Here is a 20,056-nt window from a genome sequence, read left to right as displayed (position 1 = left end):
TGAATACCTGGGTATTAAAGTTTATTCAGCCGATTCCAGAGTTACTTCTTCATCTACTTTCAGGAAGTAAACAAATGCACACACACTCTTAGTGCAACACAAAACAGAATAAAATGAAGACAAAGCTTTTGAAAATGTGTACTTTTAATTTCAGTTCCCTTGGGGTGGGGTAGGACTGTTCAGGTGTGAGTGAGGAATGAAGGCAAAATATCACATCAATCCATGACACCACTTCATTTATCATCATAAATATTTTGTCTGCAATCATCCATACAGTACAATACACCAGCTCAGCCTAGAAAACATTGATTGTACACAAATAAAACATCTCATTTTATAAATCTTGATCTTTCTCGACAACAATCTAGAGGACTAGCGAGGCTGCTAGTAAAAGTTACTTCAAATGTTTTCCACTTTTCACACAGTTGGTGTTTTTTCCCCAAACTTAGGGGAGGATTTACCACAGTGAAACAAAACCAAATCCTATTGCCATTCAGTCTGGTGTAAGGGTTAGGAATATCAAAAGGACAGCTTTTGGAAAAGAGGAGTCACATCTTGTTAATATTGCTTCGTGATGGTCAAACAGACCAGCAGCTGGCCAGTGAAACTGCAGTTTTAGCCACGAGAAAGGCCAGGGTCATGCTGAACGACTTCTTTAGCCAAAACTCATAAAATTCAGGGGGGAATAAAAAACAAAAAAAACCAGAAGCCAAACAAACTTTAGAATTTCACCATTTGCTTTTCTAAGCTGTCTTTACGAGTACACATTTAAAGTGAAATGTTGTGGATTTTGCTTCAGTCGTTTCCAAAATTGAAATCAACAGACGTAGTCCATGCGAGCTAGCGCGCAGAAGGCAAAGAGCACAACATCAGTGAGAGCGCACATATCTGCACCTATACTTTGCTGTCTGTCATGCAAATGCAGGGACAAGAAGCTAGAGAAGTCACCCATTAACTGATGGAGGTTTCGTGGAGCACTCCCATCTGTCACTAGAGGCTACCATGAGTTAAATGCAGCATGGTTAAACATTCACTACATTAGGTTCTCCCTTCAAGTTGACAGAGGTTTGCCACGTCACTTTCTAAATTTAGAGGTTGTTTTGAGTAGCTCAATTACAGATTTGGTTTGGTAAAGGAATTCATTTCAGCATGTCGTCTGCAAAATGTCTTAAACTGGATAATTTTGTGTACAACACGTTGAATTCAAAATATAATAAACGTGATACAGTGATGATTAAAAGTTCAACATGTGCTATATTTTAATTGTCAACCACTGATGATTGTTTACTACTATAACAATGTTTACATTAAGAAAACACAGATGGATCATTAGTGTTATTACATCCAAACCCAACCACTAATCACAAGAGGTTTAAATATTAGTATGAGTTATATCAGACAGCTACAGTAATCTTCAGTATGAAGAAAGGTAACTATAGACGAATGTGTTCTGCTTCAGGAGGACTGAATGATATGACCCAATAACATGCCCTTGTTAACGTTAAAAAGATAAAATAAAAATCAAAAATGCACATATTAATGTACCATGTGCAAATGTAAAAGAGTGAAATTTATTATTTCCGGTTAAGTGAATCCAGTCAAGTTTGCTTGAAATACCCATCTCTCACAGGGATGCTCCAGGCTTAACCAATGTAAACATATTAAGTCCTGTCATTCAACAAACAGGCCTCTCTCTTCTCTTTGGGAAAATAAAATAAAATTAGTAAAGACTTGAACCAGTATGACTTTGGAAAGCTGTGGAATCGTCAACGATTGTTGCATATAAGATTCAAAGTCAAAGGATTTTCATGTTATGAGTAAAAATTACAGACCGAGCACTGCGGTGCTTGTAATCCAGAAGACCAGCACATATTGTCCCAAACAGCAGACCTTCCTTCACTTTAAACACGAGACATACAGTACAGCTGAACAGATGGAAAATAATTAAGAAAAAAAAAGGAGATCAGATGCCAAATTAACCAAATGGCTAAACACAACATTGTGTGTTTGTTTTTTTTAATGTGCTACAAACAATCACGTATGTATTTGAAAAATAAAACAGTACTTAAATTTGAAATGTACATTGATTTGATAGTTTGAAGATTCCAGTGAACAGTGTAAAAACCCTTTCATGTGTGGATGGAAATCCTTTTTTATGAACTTGTCTTTCTTCCTTCAGGCCATGCTTTCTTTTAACTGATCAGCTCATATATAAGGAGGCACACTAGGAGAGAGATAAGGTCTGGGAGTTTTGAAGTGATGTTTACTGATATCTCAGTGTGTGTGTGTGTGTGTGTGTGTGTGTGTGTGTGTGTGTGTGTGTGTCTGGTTTAAGTTAAGAACTGGGAGCACTTGAGGAATACAATGATGGCCATAAACATGACTAACAAGTTCACACAGCAAAAGAGTGTTGAGATAGATTGGGATTGAGTCAAGTATAAGAGAGGGAAGGGAACGGTTAAAGGATTTTCAGGGAACAAAGCACAAAGAGAGGTTAAAGTGAAAAAAAGGAAATTGGGAAAAGAGGCACTAAAAGCCCTCTGACTCTTCATGAAACTGGCCACTTGGTTTCCTGCTGCACTTAGCTCATTCACGACTAATACCCTGTTATTCATCCGTCCAAACATCCTGCCATGCATTCATCTTGAATCTTCATCCAACCAGTTATTTCTTTGTTTCTCTCTGTAGTGGTCCTCTGTTAAATTGGGGGTTTCAACAGGTAACAGGTGGAGTTGTTGGCTGAGAAGGAAGCTACAGGAGGTCCAGCGAGGGCCTCTCATTGCTCTTCTAACCAGGAGGGCTTGTCAGCCCCTGGGGGCTTCAACTTTACATTGAACTGCTTCAGCGTTTGCTCAAGCTGCTGCTGGTTGCCAGCAAAGTATGCTGATATGGCATTATGGAAGAGAAGGAGCTGCTTATGCATCACCTTCACCTGAAAGACACCAGAGAGTTAGGGATTTAGTCTGTGCACATCATGAATGACAGAACTTAAATTAAACCTGGATAAAGATGTTTTTTTCGTTCATGATGACGTAATTATGCTTCTAACCTTATTCTCCTCCAGAAACTTGAGCTTAATGGCAACATCTGAGCGAAGACGTTCGTACTTGTCCTTTTGGACTTGGTACTGTTGCTGAGCAGCTTCTATACGGGCCATGGCTACAGCATCTCTTGGACCCATACTCAGTTCCTCAAGGTCTGACCGGTAGGCATCATACTCTAGTCTAAAAGTACACAAAAGGAGAGGAGATGATACAGTGCAACAATCTTGACAAAATAATGCTTTGTTTTAAAATTTCATCATAAATAAAATTAAAATAGAAGTTTTTAGCGAGGTCCTTGGAGATAAAGGATCAAACAAAATAACAGTTTCTCTTTCAGAGCTACAAATCAAAAAAGTTATTTCTCTCATCTGTCAGTTTCATATATAATATGCCAACTCTGCCCCTTAGCTGGTCATTCAGAAATATTTCCTAATGATTCGAATGAGCTATTGACTCGAAGGTCTAACTGTTGGTCTGGTCACAGCTAATGGGCGATTTTGACACAACCATTAAATTAAGAGTTGCTGAGGGATGAGGTTTATTCAACCAGCCAACATGCAGTTTGCATCCAATCTTGCTTAAACCAACTGTGTATTTCTTCACATTAATAAATGTAATAATTTATCTAGTTGAAAATATTACTGTTTACATTATATATTAAATAAAAGTTTAGATATTTTATATTAAACTATTTTAACAGATCATATTGGCCACTGGAGGGCAGTAGAAGCACACCGAATGCATCATTACTGACATTATTGCCATCTTTTAAGTGGATATAGTAAATTTGTTAGCAAGCAGCTTCAGATTTACGCAAAGAGCAGGTATGAAACACAGTTATCCATTTAGAATAATGCTAAGGCCCCTGATTTAATTATGTACTCCATGTACTAACCTTGCATTTTCATACATCTTGATAGTCATCAGGGTGTCCTCCATGGTCTTGTTGACTAACGTATTGATGCTGGACACAAAGAAGTTAATGGCACCAAGTAAAGTCTCTCCGTTCTTACACAGCAACTTCTGAGTCTCTGCATTGTAACCGAATTCATCCTGTAAGCAACAAAAAAAAAGTTTTTAAATGGCTAAAATAAACCTAATAATCATACTGGCATCAGTGTGGCTCACCAACAAAGCCACAAACAGTTAAAATACAAAGTGACATCTCACCCGAAGCTCGGGAGATTTCTGACTGAGGTCAGCAAAAGTGTCGCCAAGCGCATGCTGTGTCTGCACCATGTTGTAGAAATGGTTGGTCAGAGCTCTGGCCAGTCGTAGCACATTCTCGTATTTCCGTTTAGTGTCTCTCAGCACCTCAATCTGAGCCTCCAGCTCCAGGTCCACAGTCCGGGAACCCCGACCGAAACGCTCTGAGATCATTTGCTTTGTACACTATGACACGGTGGGAAGGAACAAAGAGACATGAGTTACACAAAAATAAATTTAAATTTGAAAAATTACCATTTTACAATAACGCTATTCGCTAATCACAGTTTTACTCAGTCAATATAACAAAATCTCAGATACCTTGTAAGTATTCAGACCCCATTTCTTCACCGTTTCTAGCTTTTCCACAGCCACACCGCGGGTCGTTTCCTCTGCCGTCATTGATGAGCTGCTGCTGCTGTGGTGCATGTTGGAACCTGAGGTGGAACACCCAGATATAGTAACACAAACACATGAACACAAGCAAAACCTTCTTGGACAGCAAAATTACCCCATACAAAATCAGATGAAACTGGATTTTTTTAACCACTGAAAGTGTCCAGGATCTAAGAAAGTTTAGACTGAGGATTGTTTAACATCTGTTATTCTGTAAGCCACGGCCAACCCTTAAACATAAATCAGAGAGCGTTAATGAGTGACTACAGAGCAGGAAAATACTAAAACTAAACTGGATAGAAATACTGGCAGAACAGAAAAACAAGATTTTTTTGGAAGACACCAAATCCTTTTTATGAAGCTGATTAAAGAAATACTGCAATATTCACACTGTTATATTGGCAATCTAATTAATCAACGTAGAGGCTGCGAACATCATTTTTCCCTCCTCAGTACCTTGATTGGACAGATGGCAGGACGGCTACTTTGCCTGGCCTTCATACGCAGCTCTATGACGTTAAATGGGTGTTTGGACGACAGAATGATTTTCAGTGAGCATTCATTATGGTAAGGAGTGGGAGTGGAATTTACATGTTTTTACTAATTAAGGGAATATTTTGGGTAATTTGATATTTATGTTTTAAACAGTCGTTAACAGTTGAAAAATGTCAAAAGTAGAATAATAACGAGGTACGAGGAAGATGTGGGAAAATGCAGGGAGATGCAAACAAGACCACAAGATAAACAAAGGGAGAAAGGGATAAGAATCATGCATGTAGGAGGGAATTGCAAAAAGAAGGTGGAGCACAAAAATAGAAAAGTACAAAGATGAAAAGGCAACATTAAGTACATGACAGTCAGTGAACAATGCAGAGAAATGAGCAATGATCACCAGAGTTTGAATTGCAGTCACACTAACTGCTAGGATGCTGTGTGTGGAGCAGACTGGTTAAAGCTTTTACTAAATAACAGCAGATGGGAAAAACTAACAATGTAAAATGTAAAAAGCTCAAGCCAAGGGAGCTCACTCTCGGGGCAGTATTTACTTTCATGGGAATAGGGTTGTAGTTTGTGTATATTCATTTTGTTTTCTTTGGTCTTTTAAAACATACTTTAAGATGTTCATAGTACAGTGAGATTCATATTAGTGTAGCATGACAAATGTTTGCATGGATTACACACATCAGTATAATTTCCTAAACATTCCCAATATAAACAGATTAGGATAACGCATTTTAAGAAAGTTTTACCTTATTTGACCTTAGAGAAGAGGTCTATAGTCTATAGTACCGTGACACTTACAATCCCCATATATCATTCACTATATGTTTAAAGGCAAATAATGGAAGTAAGAAAAATAATTTTAATACGTATTATTATATTATTATCACTTCAGATCAATCTTTTGACCTTGAAGGAAAGGTCAGAGGTCAAATGTGACATGATACTTAGTGTTGACAATACACAAGATACTTGTAAGAATAATAGTTTCTAAATTATAACTTGTTTTGATCAATAAATTATTAAGACGACCTTGTAGACCTTGATGGATGCAAGTCAAATTTTATTGTATTATTAACACGACCCCCTCTACACCCACGCAGAGTTTTATCAGAATTCATTTAAAACTTTTCAAGCTACTTGGACAAAGAATGGCACACACACTACAAAAAAAAACAACCTCCTTGAGTGAGTTAATAAGCATGAAGATGGATTTGGTTCAGTGGGTGCACACCCACACCTTACAAGAGAAACCAACCCAAAACCTACAAATGAGAAAGAAATACTGTTATAGAAAAAGCCACAAGGTGTCTACAAAAAGAGCAGCAGGCAGATGTAAGTGCAATGCCCTTGTTTCCACTGAAAAAGAGGAAAAACTGGTGAAAAAGGGCAGACAAGTCAATTCCCAGTCACCTAAAAAAAAGAAAGAAAAGGACACTCTACACAGAGCATATTTCCAAAATGAGCTATCAAAATGCACTTTTAATGCACTTGAGATCTTCTTTAATCACCTTACTTTACCCTAACTAACCTTGTCAATGGCATTTACAGATGTAACTGTAAAAACAATGCGAAATGTAAAAAAGAAATAGTATTTTGGAAATAAGCTCTCTATTATTAACAACAATAAGGTTAAGGCACCTAATCCTGTAACTGGGATCCTTTTGTTAAACTCAGCATTGTAGTGCACAGCAGGGCCTGTGAGAGAGGGAGGGATAAAGAATTATTTTATTAAATAAAGTTTTAACTATTTCCATCTAAAACTTTCTTTATATGCACCATCATTTGAAACAACAACAACCTCTGCTCCTCTTATTGCAAAACAAATTCTTAAAAATCTTTTTAAGGTTGATGAAAGGACAGATAAGCCAGCTTCAGTAATATCTATGATCACCATTATCAGATACATAAAAACAACATCATCATGGATTAAGTCATTTCTTTTAATGGTTCTTTAGTTGCCAAAGGAACAACAAAAAAAAAAAAAAAATACTATTTTCACAAAAGTACAAACATTGTGGCTATTGCACGGCCTTGGTGATGTTTCCGTTTCAGTGTAGAGGCCCGAGTTTTCATGCTGAAGCCCTCTGCACCATCACCTTACCGCTTAAAAAACATTAATAAATCATGGACTGCTTTTTCCCCCCTCCTCAGCCATATGTGATGGTAAATGACTCTTGCTATCAAGGCTACCGTTTGTTTTCAAACAGGTTTAGCTGCATTTTAAGAACATGTTTTACGATGCACAGCACTTCCAGTAGAAGCATCACCGTATGGAAAAATGTGCTTTCATAAAATCAGTATTAGAAATGCACAGCTACACCACCCAAACCCTGTTATCAGTGTTGTAGACTGCAACCAGCTCATCAGTGAATAATGACATTTACTGATGGCGGTCGCCAGTGTTTGTCATTTGGGTGCCATCAGTTGTATGCTGGTAAAATGTTATTTAACTATAATGAATCTTTCTTTGTTTTGCTGGCACAAAAAGAGGTGATACAAAGCAAAAAGACAACAGTAAGTAACAACAGGCACTACCTTTTAAAGCACAGTCAGTAGGTAATAATACATTAATTGCAGCATGATCTTGTGGGTAGTCAGAGACAGTACAGAGCCTGAAAAAAACATCACAAATGAGTAATGGGAACAAAGGGTGAAGCAGCACTACCTTTGATTGAACTGGTGGGGATAATGCCCTCTGCTGTTCCTCCATAGCCCCCAGATACAATGCTAGTCTCGTTGAGATTGGGACCTGATACCATCACCTGCTGCAGGTCCTGCAAAATGTAATGTTAACAAAAAAAAAAGAAAAAAGAAAAAGGATGGGCGGGATAAAAAGATGGGTTGGGGAAGGAATATACAGAAAGGAGATTGTGACTTGAGAGCCAAATTAAGATAACATAGGCTAAAGCCTCAGTCAAAAGGTTATCCACTGACAGTGAGACAAACACCACGTGAGGAATGTTAGGAAGCAAAATGGAAAAACTGTATGAAAGTGTTAAAAAAAAAAAAACAGAAAACACATGACTAACATGTCCGTCAATAATTAATCCAAGTGATCTGAATCTCCTGCAAACTTGAACTTCTATACACAGCTGTAATAAACTCAGAGTTTAATCCAGACAGTGATTTCAGTGATCTATGGAAAAGCACAAATAAGTAATTTTCTACTTATAATCGCCATCAGAGGCTTCTTTGAAGTTTTGGCTCAGGAACAGAGTTGGATTATGAGCCACTCTCTCCCTCGGGTTTTGTTTAAGCTGCGGTTCTCTTTTGTTTGACTTCCTGCTGAAGTATCAGCAATTTAAAAAATATGTAGGATTATAAGGAAGGAAAATCGAGAAAAAAAGGAGCCTAAGAACTTTAAAAAAGACTGAAAATGTATTCATGTCTGCAGGAAAGCCTCTTTTTCATACATCAAGTAATTTAACTATGAGTTAAATCATCTAAAAACTTAAAGGATGTAACAATTGGACATCTGATAAGTTGCTAAACATTTGCCTCATTTAGTTTAGATAAACAGAGTTACTTAATGGAAGTCTGTTTTTTCTGTTATTTCTGACGATTAAAAAAAAAAAAAAAAAAAAGAACAAAGGAGCCCACATTTTCAAATGCTCATGCTTAGACTACACAGTATATGATAAGGAAATTACAGAATAACGCCCTGCAAGGGAAATGGCTATTTCCGCTTTGTAAACAAACACATAACATATGCGATACAACCTTAGAGTCAGAAAAAAAAATTACAACTGCTTTGATTTGACCCATCTTTAATGTCCTGAAAGCTTTGCTTCAGGGCATTATCTGGTTTTTAAGACTCATCTTGTAGTCAGACCTGCAGAATTAAATATTTCTTTTTTTTTGTAATAAACACCGACTTACACATCAAAACAAGTAAAGCAAAATCACATCAACAACACAGCATTAGTATGACAATAAAGTATAAAACAGAACAATCTTGTTTTGTTAACCATCACCCACTAAAAATTTAGGCATCTCACACACTCACACACACACTCTATCTGGGCTACCTTAGGCAACCGAAAACGACACACACTAGACATCTTTGCATCTAATAATCAAATGGAGCATAACATCTCAAATTGACGGATATCCCACGAAACATGTCAGTCATTGGAGACTCTTTCTAGCTACAGTTAGTAGGAGTAAGTTTACCAGGCAAGCTGCACAGTGGTTTGAATTAAAGATCAAATATCTGACATTTTGTGAAACAAACCAGTGCAGCGATGCAAGGCAATTTAATTCCCCTTGAAGTCAAACCACTGAGCAGTACTACACACCATACTACAACATACACGCAAATGCACAAATGGCCTGCTCACCCTGGTGCCTCTGGAGCTCCCTACCTTCTCATCTAAGCTCCACTGCAGCTTTGCAGCCTGCACAGAGATGGAGGAGGGGGAGTGGGGGTGGGGGGGTGGGGGGGGTTGGGTTGACAAACACAACAAGAACAACAACAGAAAAAGAAACAAACAGAAAAGGAGACAAAAGGGAAAAAATCCATGACTGAAATATGAAACAAGATAGGAGGATGCAAACGAAATCTCAGAAAAACCATTGCAATGTCCACAGACAGCAGTGATGCAGGATGGAGAGCAGTGATGACTTATATCACAGCTTGTCAGGTTGCATCATTAGACTAGATTATGTGATAATTTCAAGAGTCTAGTCTACATGGTGAACATGTTTGCATTCGATCTCCAATGTGATGCCATAGGTGCTTATAATATTAACTGTCACTGTCTGGAAAAAAGAAAATACAGACTCTAACACAACACTGTAAAAATTAAGCTATTCATACAAGACGTGGACATTAAAAGTGACAACATTAAGAAGGGAGGGGAAAAATATTAAAAGGGACTGAATGTAGACACAAAAATAAATCCATACAAGCAAAGTTTTAGTGCCCCAACTCCAGATTTCACAACTCTGACAAGTGGAAAAAAATTCCCCAACAATACTTTAACTGAAACAAACGTGCCAAAATAATGTTTTACCTTCAAGCCAAACAGAGTTCAATATAATAATAGTTGCCAGTCTAGACCATCCCGCAAAGGCCGACCAATTGGTTTAGCCAACCTGTGTTAGTAGTTCATAAAACCTCTTATCTTTAATAAGCATAACAGTGATCAGTGGCCACATAGCCTCAACCGTCTAGTCAAGGCAATGTCCCGTTTTCTATGGAAACATCTGCTTTACCTCTGGCCCAAACTGGAAAAAGATGCCAGGCAGGTAAAGAGCACCTGTAGCTCCACGTGGCTGCTTGAATTAGCAGGACTTCCTATATTCTGAACACCATTTAAAAACTGAACACAATTTGAATTTGACTTGACAGGTAAAGTCAACATTTTCTTGTTTTTCTACTGTTCTAAACAAAATTTTTAATGGCTTAAAAAATAAAAAAAAAAATAAAAAAACAACAACAACAAAAAATTAAATACAAAGACCTTTAAAAAAAAAAAAAGGGGGGGGGGGGGGGGGGCATTATATCTACGCAAATACATTTTAACCAAAAGTCTGTTTTAGCTATGCTTTATCATCATTCAGTCATTGTAACTCTTCCTTACAGCTCTGCCTTGTGTTATGACATCTGTTTAATGTGGGAGAAAGCTGACGCAAACGCCGATCCCTCCCTCGACACTTTGTTTGTACAGGTTCAATTCCTTTGCAGCCAAACTACCACAAGTCAAGCCAAAGCATGAAAAGATATAACTTTACAACTACCCACGGGATATTTATATAAATAAAGATTTATTTGCACAAGTAACCACCTGTGAGAAACTGTGTATGATGGTACAAGCATCTTAAAATGCTGTTATCTGAAGAGACACCAGAGAGCCTTTGCTGCCAAGACGTTGTTGGCAGTCAGTGATGTCTCTGTCACGTCAAGCTGCCAGTCACCATCCTTTTTCTGTCATGCACATGATGTTGCAACATCTGAAACTGGACCTGCTTTTTCTTTACCTGCCAGTCTTCATCCCATGTGAGAAATAACAGACTTGTGCAGCTTTAAATAAAGTGCTGCGCAGCAGATATCAATCTGATTTCACAGGGCTTTCAACCAAGGACAAAGCATCGCCAGTTTCAGATTAATTGCAGAGTTGCTATGACAACTGGTTAATATCCAATACAAAACAGTGCAGCCGAACACTTCTCATACATAAACATATTAAACTGAGGTAGTCACACCAAATGGTTGAACACACGCAACACACTGTAAGCTTTCCGAGAAGGAAGGTTGTTCTTTTACTACGTGTGAGCTGAGCACATAGTTTGGTAAGCAAATACCCTAATGCAGTTCCCTGCCAGTGTTTCCGGCAGGATCTTCAGTCTGTTTGCCCAACAAGGTGTGCCTTGAGATGGAAGACAGCTAACAAACTGTTCCCAATATCTCTCAGAGAATCCACTACTACTTTACTTAATCCAAATCTCATATTGTCTTGTCCATTTAAAGTGTTTTCCCCTCCCCCATTCTGAAGCCGTTCTCACCTGGGGAAAAATGTGTGAGAATCCAACACTTGAGATCAATATAGACATATATTGCATCAGAGATTGATTGATTGATATATATTTATATATATCCCTTTATATGTTAGTGGGAACAGCTGTTCTCAGGGAAACAGCTGGTCTCCAACACCTGATTTCCCCATGGAAGCTCTTTCCACAGTTCTTGGTATGCAAGCTACATAACACAAGGCTTTGTGATATTGTGTAGTTGGCAACGCGTCAAACAACAGATAAACCTGTGCAGAAAACTAACTTCATTTAAAATTACTGTAAGATCTGGATCCTGCCTGTGAGTGACCATTCAGTGAATTAAGTCAAATAAAGGAAAAAGGTAAATAAACAGTAGGTCACTAGTTCGTATACTAAAGCACTCAAGGCTCACAGTTGTTAATAATAACATTATCTAAACTGTACTGTCCATACAGCTTGTACTTATTCACACTTTGCTGTGAATGGTGTGAAAGGAACAAGCATACCAGGCTAATCTTGTAGCAGCTAAGAAAAACATCCACTATGTCAAATTCAAACTTCAAACTCAAAAAAGTACCCATTTTTAATATTACTGAGCCAACCACCATTAACAACACATAATCAAACCTGATGTAATCAAAAGGCTAAAGTATCTAGGTTCAATTTTCCCTACAGGCTCTAATTTGAAAGATACACCACTGGCTGAAACATCGATGCTTTTCCTTTGTTTCATTCTTTTGGATAAAAATTGAAGCACAAAATAATGTGAGCGCCTGGCAAAAGACAGAAAAGTCCTTTTAGATTTATAATACACCATAAACTGTTTACAAAGAAATACAAACACAAAAAAAGATAATTAATGTATTCTTTACAACAAATAAAAAGATAAACAGCTCCGTTTCATGCGTACTCTGTTGGCAGCTATCTGACTTGAAAATACAAATTAGGTTTTGCTGACAGTTTGTTGTTTCACAAAAAACCAAAAAGGGGTTTTCTACAAGTGTTACACACAAGAGACTAAACTGATACGGCAGCCCGACCTACCTGTTCAAGGCTGTCGTCTTCTGTTAGTGTCCCTGTGTCACCGTTACTGTTGATAGGAATCTCCATTGTGGCAGCTTTATTCATAATGCTGTCTGTCATAATGCACTACACCTGTGAGAGAGAGAAAGAGAGAGCGAGACAAAGTGTGTAAACTAAAAACTACCAGGTGTAAATAAATTAAAAGTGGCAGAGATAGAAAAACTGTGCCGCTTTGAAGGGAAGAGACCAAAAGAGCTTAGTCTAAACAGCCCAACCATTAAGCAGATGGGATTATAATTACCACAAACAAGTGAGGAGGTGGTTTTCAAAGAGCAAGGCTACCGCTCAGCATAAAAACAACACACCTATGAAAGACTACTACACACAGATGCAGACAGTACAATGAGCCGCTTCGGTTAAGTGGCCACTCTGTTCTAAAGCACAATTGCACGACTGTGTGACCAGCATCCGCTCCCTAAAAACCCAAAGTGAAGGGAAACAGCAAAATGTTTACATCACAACGCTCCAGTCATTTTAATGGCTCAAACTGATGCAGCCTGCCACACATTCATTTAAAACCCAAAAAGATAAACACGCAGTAATATGGACATCATATTTGACAGTAATAATAAATTCACTAATGAGGGCCACAGTTCAGTTTAATGCACAAAGCTAAATGCTAAAGCTAATGCCTATAATAATGACATTTTTCCACAAAAACTTTTCCAGATATAACCTGATGGAGCTGTATTGGCAAACACATGTGCCCAAATCAGTCAAGCAGGGTATTCAATTGTCTTTAACCTGTTTAATAGGCTAATCTGACTGAGACCATATAAGAACAAAGCAGGTAATTGTCCAAACAATACACAGTGAGTGAGCTGGTGTCACATGTCCACCTTCAGGCATGCTATATACCCAGGCACCACATGTAGCCAAAACCAAATTCAAGTAGCATCTGATACACCAAATTTCTTACTGTTTGCTACATGTGTGCAACTTTGGACAATGCCCAGACCTAATTCTCCCAGCACTTTCAGAGGTTTACCTGTGAAGTCAGCGATTGAGTTCATACTAGACAGTGAAAATGGAAATCAAACTTGTATCAGTAGGGCTTTTTTCAGACACTACATAAGCAAAAGGTTTGAGAAACACAGCCTCACTGAATTCAAATTCTTTCCATCTAGTTGCTAAGGCGTATAAAAATCAAGCTATGCAGACTGCCTTTACAAATATTAGTGAAACAATAGGCCACTCTAAAAAGTTCACTGAATTTAAGTATGGTACTGTAATAGTATAACACTGTTAAAGCCAGTTTTATTATTACTGCAAAGTGGAAGTATTTGAGAGCCACATCAATTCATCCAAAAAGTGGTAGCATGGTTGGCGAGTGCTGAGGCGCTGAGAATGTAAACGTCACCAACACTCTCCCGACTCAACAACTGCACAGTTTCAAACCTCCACTGACATTAACATCAGCACAAAGAAACTGTATAAAAGGGGCTTAATGGCATTAGGTTTCCATGACCGAACAGCTCCTCTGGGTGTAGTATAAAATACAAAAATACATACAAAAACTGCATTTTGGAAGCCTTTTTCAAAAACACTGTTTCTACAATGTACACTGACGAGATAATTAGAATTCCCCCCAACAAAACAAACAAAAAAAAACTTGCTCTAATGTTGATAAATTTCTGAAGACAAGAAAAAAAGGCAGGTTGATAATTATGGATGTGTGGGTGATTTGTGGTATATATTGTTAATTCTGAATGTGAAAAGATCTTAGAACTGGAGTTTCGAAGCCAATTACTCCATTTAACACATGACCCCACTTGGTATACAAAGCTGAGTCCCTCACCTAGTTTCCAATGCCACTGTAATATATTCTTCTTATTATGACAGCATTTGAATGTGACAAACTTGAGAGCAGAAGAGGCTTTTGAGGCGGCTCAGTCCCTGGCTTTGGGGAACTAAAGTAACTTTTAAGAGAGTCTAGCAGGTAACAAATGAATGCACTGATGAAGCAGAGCTTCACTGTCTAACCCAAATTAATGAAAAGGTCATAAGAAATATCAGTAACTTCGCTACAAATTCTGTGATCAATTTGTGTTACTTTGGTAACTTAAACAGTCTTTGAGTCCTTGTGAACTATGCTATTAACTAGCAGACTAAAATTCAGCTGCTGTATGTTGCAGGGTTTTGGTAGATCCTTCCTGGTATTAATGTCCTATTGTTTGAAGGCAGGTATAGTACACGTAGTCCATGTTTACATTAGCTAAAGCCTCTCCTGAGGAGCTTTTCCATTTGTGAATGCACACTTGGCCATGCCATCTCTGTTGACTTACGACATTACAATAGATGTAGAAAACGTGTTTCTCTTGTTCAACAGCACCCATGGCAATAAAGACAGCTTACTGCAACTGTAATGTGGGTCGGATAGTTTAACAATTCTTCAGTTACTGTTCAGTAGGTTTTGTCTCTCAATCAAGTGAACTAGACAGGCTAAATAAATACCAAACGGCACATTATTTCATATATTCGTCTCATTAATTATTCGTAATTAGCAGCTTCGAAAATAGCATCAGAGGCAAACGCTATTAATAAACACTGACGTACAATAAGTCGACGGATGCAAGTAACTTTAAATCAATGGCAAATTTAAGAGTTCGTAATGCTTGAAAAAATATTAAGGCAAATACTGCAGAACAGGCTGGAGCTGTACTGAAACCCGGATGCAGTAGTAAATACGACCCTAACAGGTGCGCCAGCACAGGTGTACAGTTTTCTCAGGTAACGCTATATTCAGGTCGCCGGTGAGTTCGGGCGAACAACGCAGTGATGGAGGGCCCATTTGACAAAAATCTGCTGAACTAAGGCAGAAATGCATTTTTGTGTGAAAAGAAGGCCCGCTTCCAGTTCACATATGCAGCTGTTGAGAAAAAGCTGGAGAAATGGTAAACAAATCTGCAAGCTCAACGTGCAAAGCCTGGTTCAGAGACGCAGAAATTAAAATAAATTAATAAATAAATAAACAATATATGACAGAACGCAGACAGAAAGGCAATGTGGCAGTTCTCAAACAGCTTGACTTACGGTCTGCTTGGTCCCGTCGTAAAAACAGAGCTGCTCGGAAAGCTAACGCGTAAGCTAATAGCAGGCTAGCGGCAGTGCATCCCAGCTCACGCGCGGCTCGGAGGAGGCTGCTGTGTCCGTGCTCAGTCCGTGGGCAACGACACAATACTCTTCTTTAAGAATGTTTCAGTGACATTGCGAGAAAAGTCTGGTTCTTACTGCTCTTGTCTTTGAGCTTTTTTCCCCCAATATCTTCTGTTTAATGAAGCCAGAGGGGGAACGCTTTACGGATCTGACGACACCGTGGATTTCATTTCGCAGACGCACTGCGAGCCAAAGATCGTCTACAAACAGGCGGGTCACTCGTTACAAATGGCGCTTTCCCGGCTTACTGCCACAATAAAATTATTATAATACATTTAAAACATGTATATATGTTTCTAAATAATTATATAAATACCTGCTTTTTTTATATGAAAACATCATATACACGAAATGAGTTGCCTTCACATATTTGTTTCATGTACTGAGAAATAAATGTTACAACTGAAAGCGCACTAATTAACAAATGACTACAAAGTATGATAATTAATTACTTTGGTTGATCATGAGTGTCCATTAGTTTAAAACTGAGTTGATAAACTGATTTTTTTTTTTATTTTTTTTTTTTAAAGAAAGAAAAATGAAAACGCCACTGGATAAGTCATACTCTGAATCCTACAGGAAATTCGAACTGAGTGAGACTTCTTAGTTTTTTGTGTCTTCGCCCTCGATACGGCCCATCTTTGGGAGCATCTTGACAGGGCGTACGTGAACGTGTCAGAAAACTCTTGGTTGCTGAACATTAAACTCATGTAGGTGTTTGTTCAGTGACCTCATAGATGTTTGTTCTTTTAACTGCCCCAAGAAAAGCGTATGACCCCTGTGAATGGAAATGTGGGGCAGGTTTCTTTAGTCTAAGAAACCCTGCCCCGCTGTGGCTGCAATGCAGTAATGTACAAAAGTCTTGACTCTCCCCTCATTTCTTTGTATTTTCAATGAACCAGACTTTCTTGCATTTTATAAGTGATCTTGAGCGGTAGTTCTCCAGCTTTTCTGCAGGTCTTTCAAAGTTTTTCTATGGACATTGGCTGCTTTTTCATTTATTTTCAGTCCAGTCCTTTTACCTGAACATTTTTGCACCATCCAGGTGATTTACAAAAAGCTATTACCGGTACCTGAAAATATGGCATGTCTTGGCATAATGTCCTTAAAAATTGAGAAAACTGGACAATTGGCAGACTAGAGAAGAAGTGACGGGACTAAAAACCTAAATAAAATGTACAGTAAATGAACAGTATCAGAAAGTCACACCCTTAAAAATTATGAGAGGAAAGAGGACCTGAAACAGAACCTGGGGGATGCATCTGGCCCATCAGTTGATCCATCTAAAGTTTGTTGAAGTCTCATCAATGGAAGGGTGGGTGTCAGGAAGCTATTCTTAAGGAAGAGAAAAGACATGTCTGTCAAATTGTATATGAATTGGACAGCCACTAATGTAAGACAGCAGTTTTTACAGCCATCTGACTATGGAGGCTGTGACATGGTTTAGGGCTGCATTTGATCCTGTAGTATTGGAGATCTTGTCAAAACTGAAGAATTATGAATGCAGAAAGTGTCGTCAGGTTTTGCTCTACCATGCAATACCATATTAAAGCATCTGATTGTCAACAGCTTCATTTTTCAGTATGACAATGATCCCAAACACACTGACAATCAGTCGTGTATTAGGCTCCCCAGAGCCAAGACCTCTTAATGTCGAAGCAGTGTGAAATAATGTTGACAGAGAACAGAATGAAATGCAACCAACATCCAAATAAGAGCTTTGAATGTCCTTCAAAAAACCTGGTTAACTATTCATGAAGACTACTAATAGAAACGACAAGAAAGCTTGGCTAAGAGAGTTCAGGCTGTGCTGAGGAATAAAGGTGGTCATGCCAGCATTTGACTTTCAAGTTTGTTAGAATTGTTCCGCCTCTGTTTTTCCCCTTGTGTAATCATGCATGAAATACTCTACATGTTTCGATAAATTGCTGCATTCTCATCTTTCTAGGAAGATATAAAGACTTGAAGGGTAGCTCAAGACTTTTGCACAACACTTTACTCAATTGTAAAATGAAAAAAGGGTTTTCCACACTACAGTCAGTTTAATGGAAATATGCAAAAACAACAACAACATGTTCTACACACTTTAGCATACATCATTATTACTGTACACTGACATTATAGCTTATAAGTGATTTTTAAAGAAGCCAGAGTCCAGAAAGATTTAAACCCGGGTCCTTCTTACTATAAGACAACAGTGCTAGCCACCGCTTCAAAAATTGGGTTATTTTACACAGGATCACAGCTGTTTTGGAGATGGGTTATCTGTGGTTTCTTTCATTGGTCTTTAATTTCACAGATCTTTATAATAATAATAATAATAATGGATTGCATTTATATAGCGCTTTTCGAGACCCTCAGAGCGCTTTTTACAATGCCACTATTCATTCACTCTCACATTCACACACTGGTGGAGGCAGCTACAGTTGTAGCCACAGCTGCCCTGGGGTAGGTTGACAGAGGCGAGGCTGCCATATCGTGCCATCGGCCCCTCTGGCCATCACCACTAGGCGGTAGGTGAAGTGTCTTGCCCAAGGACACAACGACCGAGACTGTCCAAGCCAGGGCTCGAACCGGCAACCTTCCAAGACGAACTGCCAACTCTTGAGCCACGATCGCCTCGTCGACCGCTCTTTAGTGAGTTTTAGGACCATCTCATTTGTGTGGTCCTCTTCTTTGTGTTGGTTTAACGTCCAAATTTCAGCCTCTGTGTTAAGTAACAACTCTGCCCTCTGTGGGTGTGCTTTAGTATGTGATTTGAATGACGAGGAAACTCTTGTGGGCCACTGCTGTTTGTGTCTTTTCCTATTTTACAGTGTAAAATGATATATAGTACTCATAATAACAATAATCATATATTTCACAATATTGATAAGCTTTTATTTTGTTTGTTTGTTTTTATAAAGTAAATCAAATCTATAATATAATAGTGAATATGTAAAGACATACTGGTGACTCAGCGGTGCATTAATAGTTGTTTCACAGAAGGTGAACAGCAGTAAAAAAGTGCTCCAGTAATTCATGTGTGCCTTTGAGCACATTAATACTCAGCCCACTCCACTCCCTTGCAGGAACCCGCTGATCATTAGCGTGTGATTGAGCCTCTCATTGAAATTTGATGACAGAAAGAAGTAAATGTGCGAGCATAACACAGACACAGCATATTCTTGATGTGACTGTACAGTATGTGTAGGTTATGAATGAAAGCCCTGTGATTAGTGATGGGCTGAGGAGTTTCAAACGGCTCCTGCAGTCATTCATATTCTGAGGAAAGAGCTGGGAAGTGAAAATAAAGGGAAAAAGTGAGTGTTTTATTCATGAACAGAAGGGAAGTTGAAAGCAGTGCGAAGCCAAAAGAAACTCTTTCAGGCTTTTTTGGAAGAGGGTGTGAAATATCATATTGGAACATTTTACTAATGCAAGTGTGCTGGGATACACTATGAGTTTTCCAGCTGTTCATATGGGATTTTCCTTGTTCTTTTTTTAAAAAGTGTTGTTGTTTTCTTCTCCTCTTTTATTTGTTTGTTTGTTTGTTGATACCAGTCTCTGTCACTGCCTGCTCGACTGGACACGTGGAAGCTTGTCCTCTTCTTTTAAAGCAATGAAAGTGTTTTACAGCTTGCAGACATGTTAACAGTATAATCACATACACCATAATTAGCTACAGCTGCTGCTACTGCAAATGTGTGTGCACAGTGCTGTCCACCCAGATTATAGCCTACACCCGCCGTGGTCCCACCTGCGATTGGCCGGATACCATCAATTTTTTATAGTTATGATTGTGCAGTGAATCTTGATTTATTTCATTGAGGTGGTTTAACACAGGGGAGATAGATAAAATGATAAATACCTGGGAGATGATATCTGAGAGGCAGTCAAGTATGAAAACATTTTTATAAATGATGATCTTTAAAGAAATGTGAAAACAAGCGTGTGCTGTTTCTGGGGGACAACTAGTGAAATGAAATGTGAATCACTATCTCTTACACTAAAATGTACAGAAAGGTATTTATGCACTCACTTTCATGTTCACAATTATAGAGAAGCCTTCTTTAAATTCTAATTTAATTTAAATTCATCCCAAAACTGGATGGTAATTTGGAATAAAAAAAGTGTGCTGTTGACAAAAATTGCTTTCCCAAAAGCTTATGTTGGACGTCCTCTTCATTGCA

At 38.3% G+C, this 20,056-nt stretch overlaps 1 protein-coding gene across 6 annotated transcripts; it reads right to left on the bottom strand.

Moving 5' to 3' along the window:
- Nucleotides 1–126: 126 nt before the first annotated feature.
- Nucleotides 127–16,047, bottom strand: arfip2b (ADP-ribosylation factor interacting protein 2b). 6 transcript variants are annotated; one of them, XM_085289157.1, is made up of 10 exons: nucleotides 15,762–16,047; nucleotides 12,690–12,800; nucleotides 9,491–9,547; nucleotides 7,816–7,924; nucleotides 6,789–6,845; nucleotides 4,572–4,687; nucleotides 4,215–4,436; nucleotides 3,940–4,097; nucleotides 3,050–3,224; nucleotides 127–2,932 (listed from the first exon to the last, which is right to left on the bottom strand). In XM_085289157.1, the coding sequence occupies exons 2-10, from the start codon at nucleotides 12,786–12,788 to the stop codon at nucleotides 2,777–2,779; spliced, it is 1,149 nt and encodes a 382-aa protein (XP_085145283.1). In that variant the 5' UTR covers nucleotides 12,789–12,800; nucleotides 15,762–16,047; the 3' UTR covers nucleotides 127–2,776. The 6 variants fall into 6 exon arrangements, with proteins under 6 accessions (XP_085145283.1, XP_085145285.1, XP_085145286.1 ...); XM_085289159.1 differs by having other exon boundaries at nucleotides 9,515–9,547; XM_085289160.1 differs by lacking the exon at nucleotides 6,789–6,845.
- Between the last annotated feature and the right edge of the window lie 4,009 nt (nucleotides 16,048–20,056).

This window comes from Mchenga conophoros, linkage group LG10 (assembly GCF_057382185.1).
Source record: "Mchenga conophoros isolate Kocher_MC1m ecotype Shallow Benthic linkage group LG10, M_conophoros_male_GT1.1, whole genome shotgun sequence".
Classification (NCBI taxonomy): domain Eukaryota; kingdom Metazoa; phylum Chordata; class Actinopteri; order Cichliformes; family Cichlidae; genus Mchenga; species Mchenga conophoros.
The sequence above is the reverse complement of the archived record's forward strand: the minus strand, read 5'-3'. Positions and strand labels throughout refer to the sequence as shown.

Coding starts and splice junctions, on each gene's coding strand:
- arfip2b (XM_085289157.1), bottom strand. CDS start 12,788: ATGACAGACAGCATTATGAATAAAGCTGCCACAATGGAGATTCCTATC. Junction 7,925..9,490: donor GGAGCTCCAGAGGCACCAGG/GTGAGCAGGCCA, acceptor TACATTTTGCAG/GACCTGCAGCAGGTGATGGT. Junction 4,688..6,788: donor GATCCCAGTTACAGGATTAG/GTGCCTTAACCT, acceptor GTTCCACCTCAG/GTTCCAACATGCACCACAGC.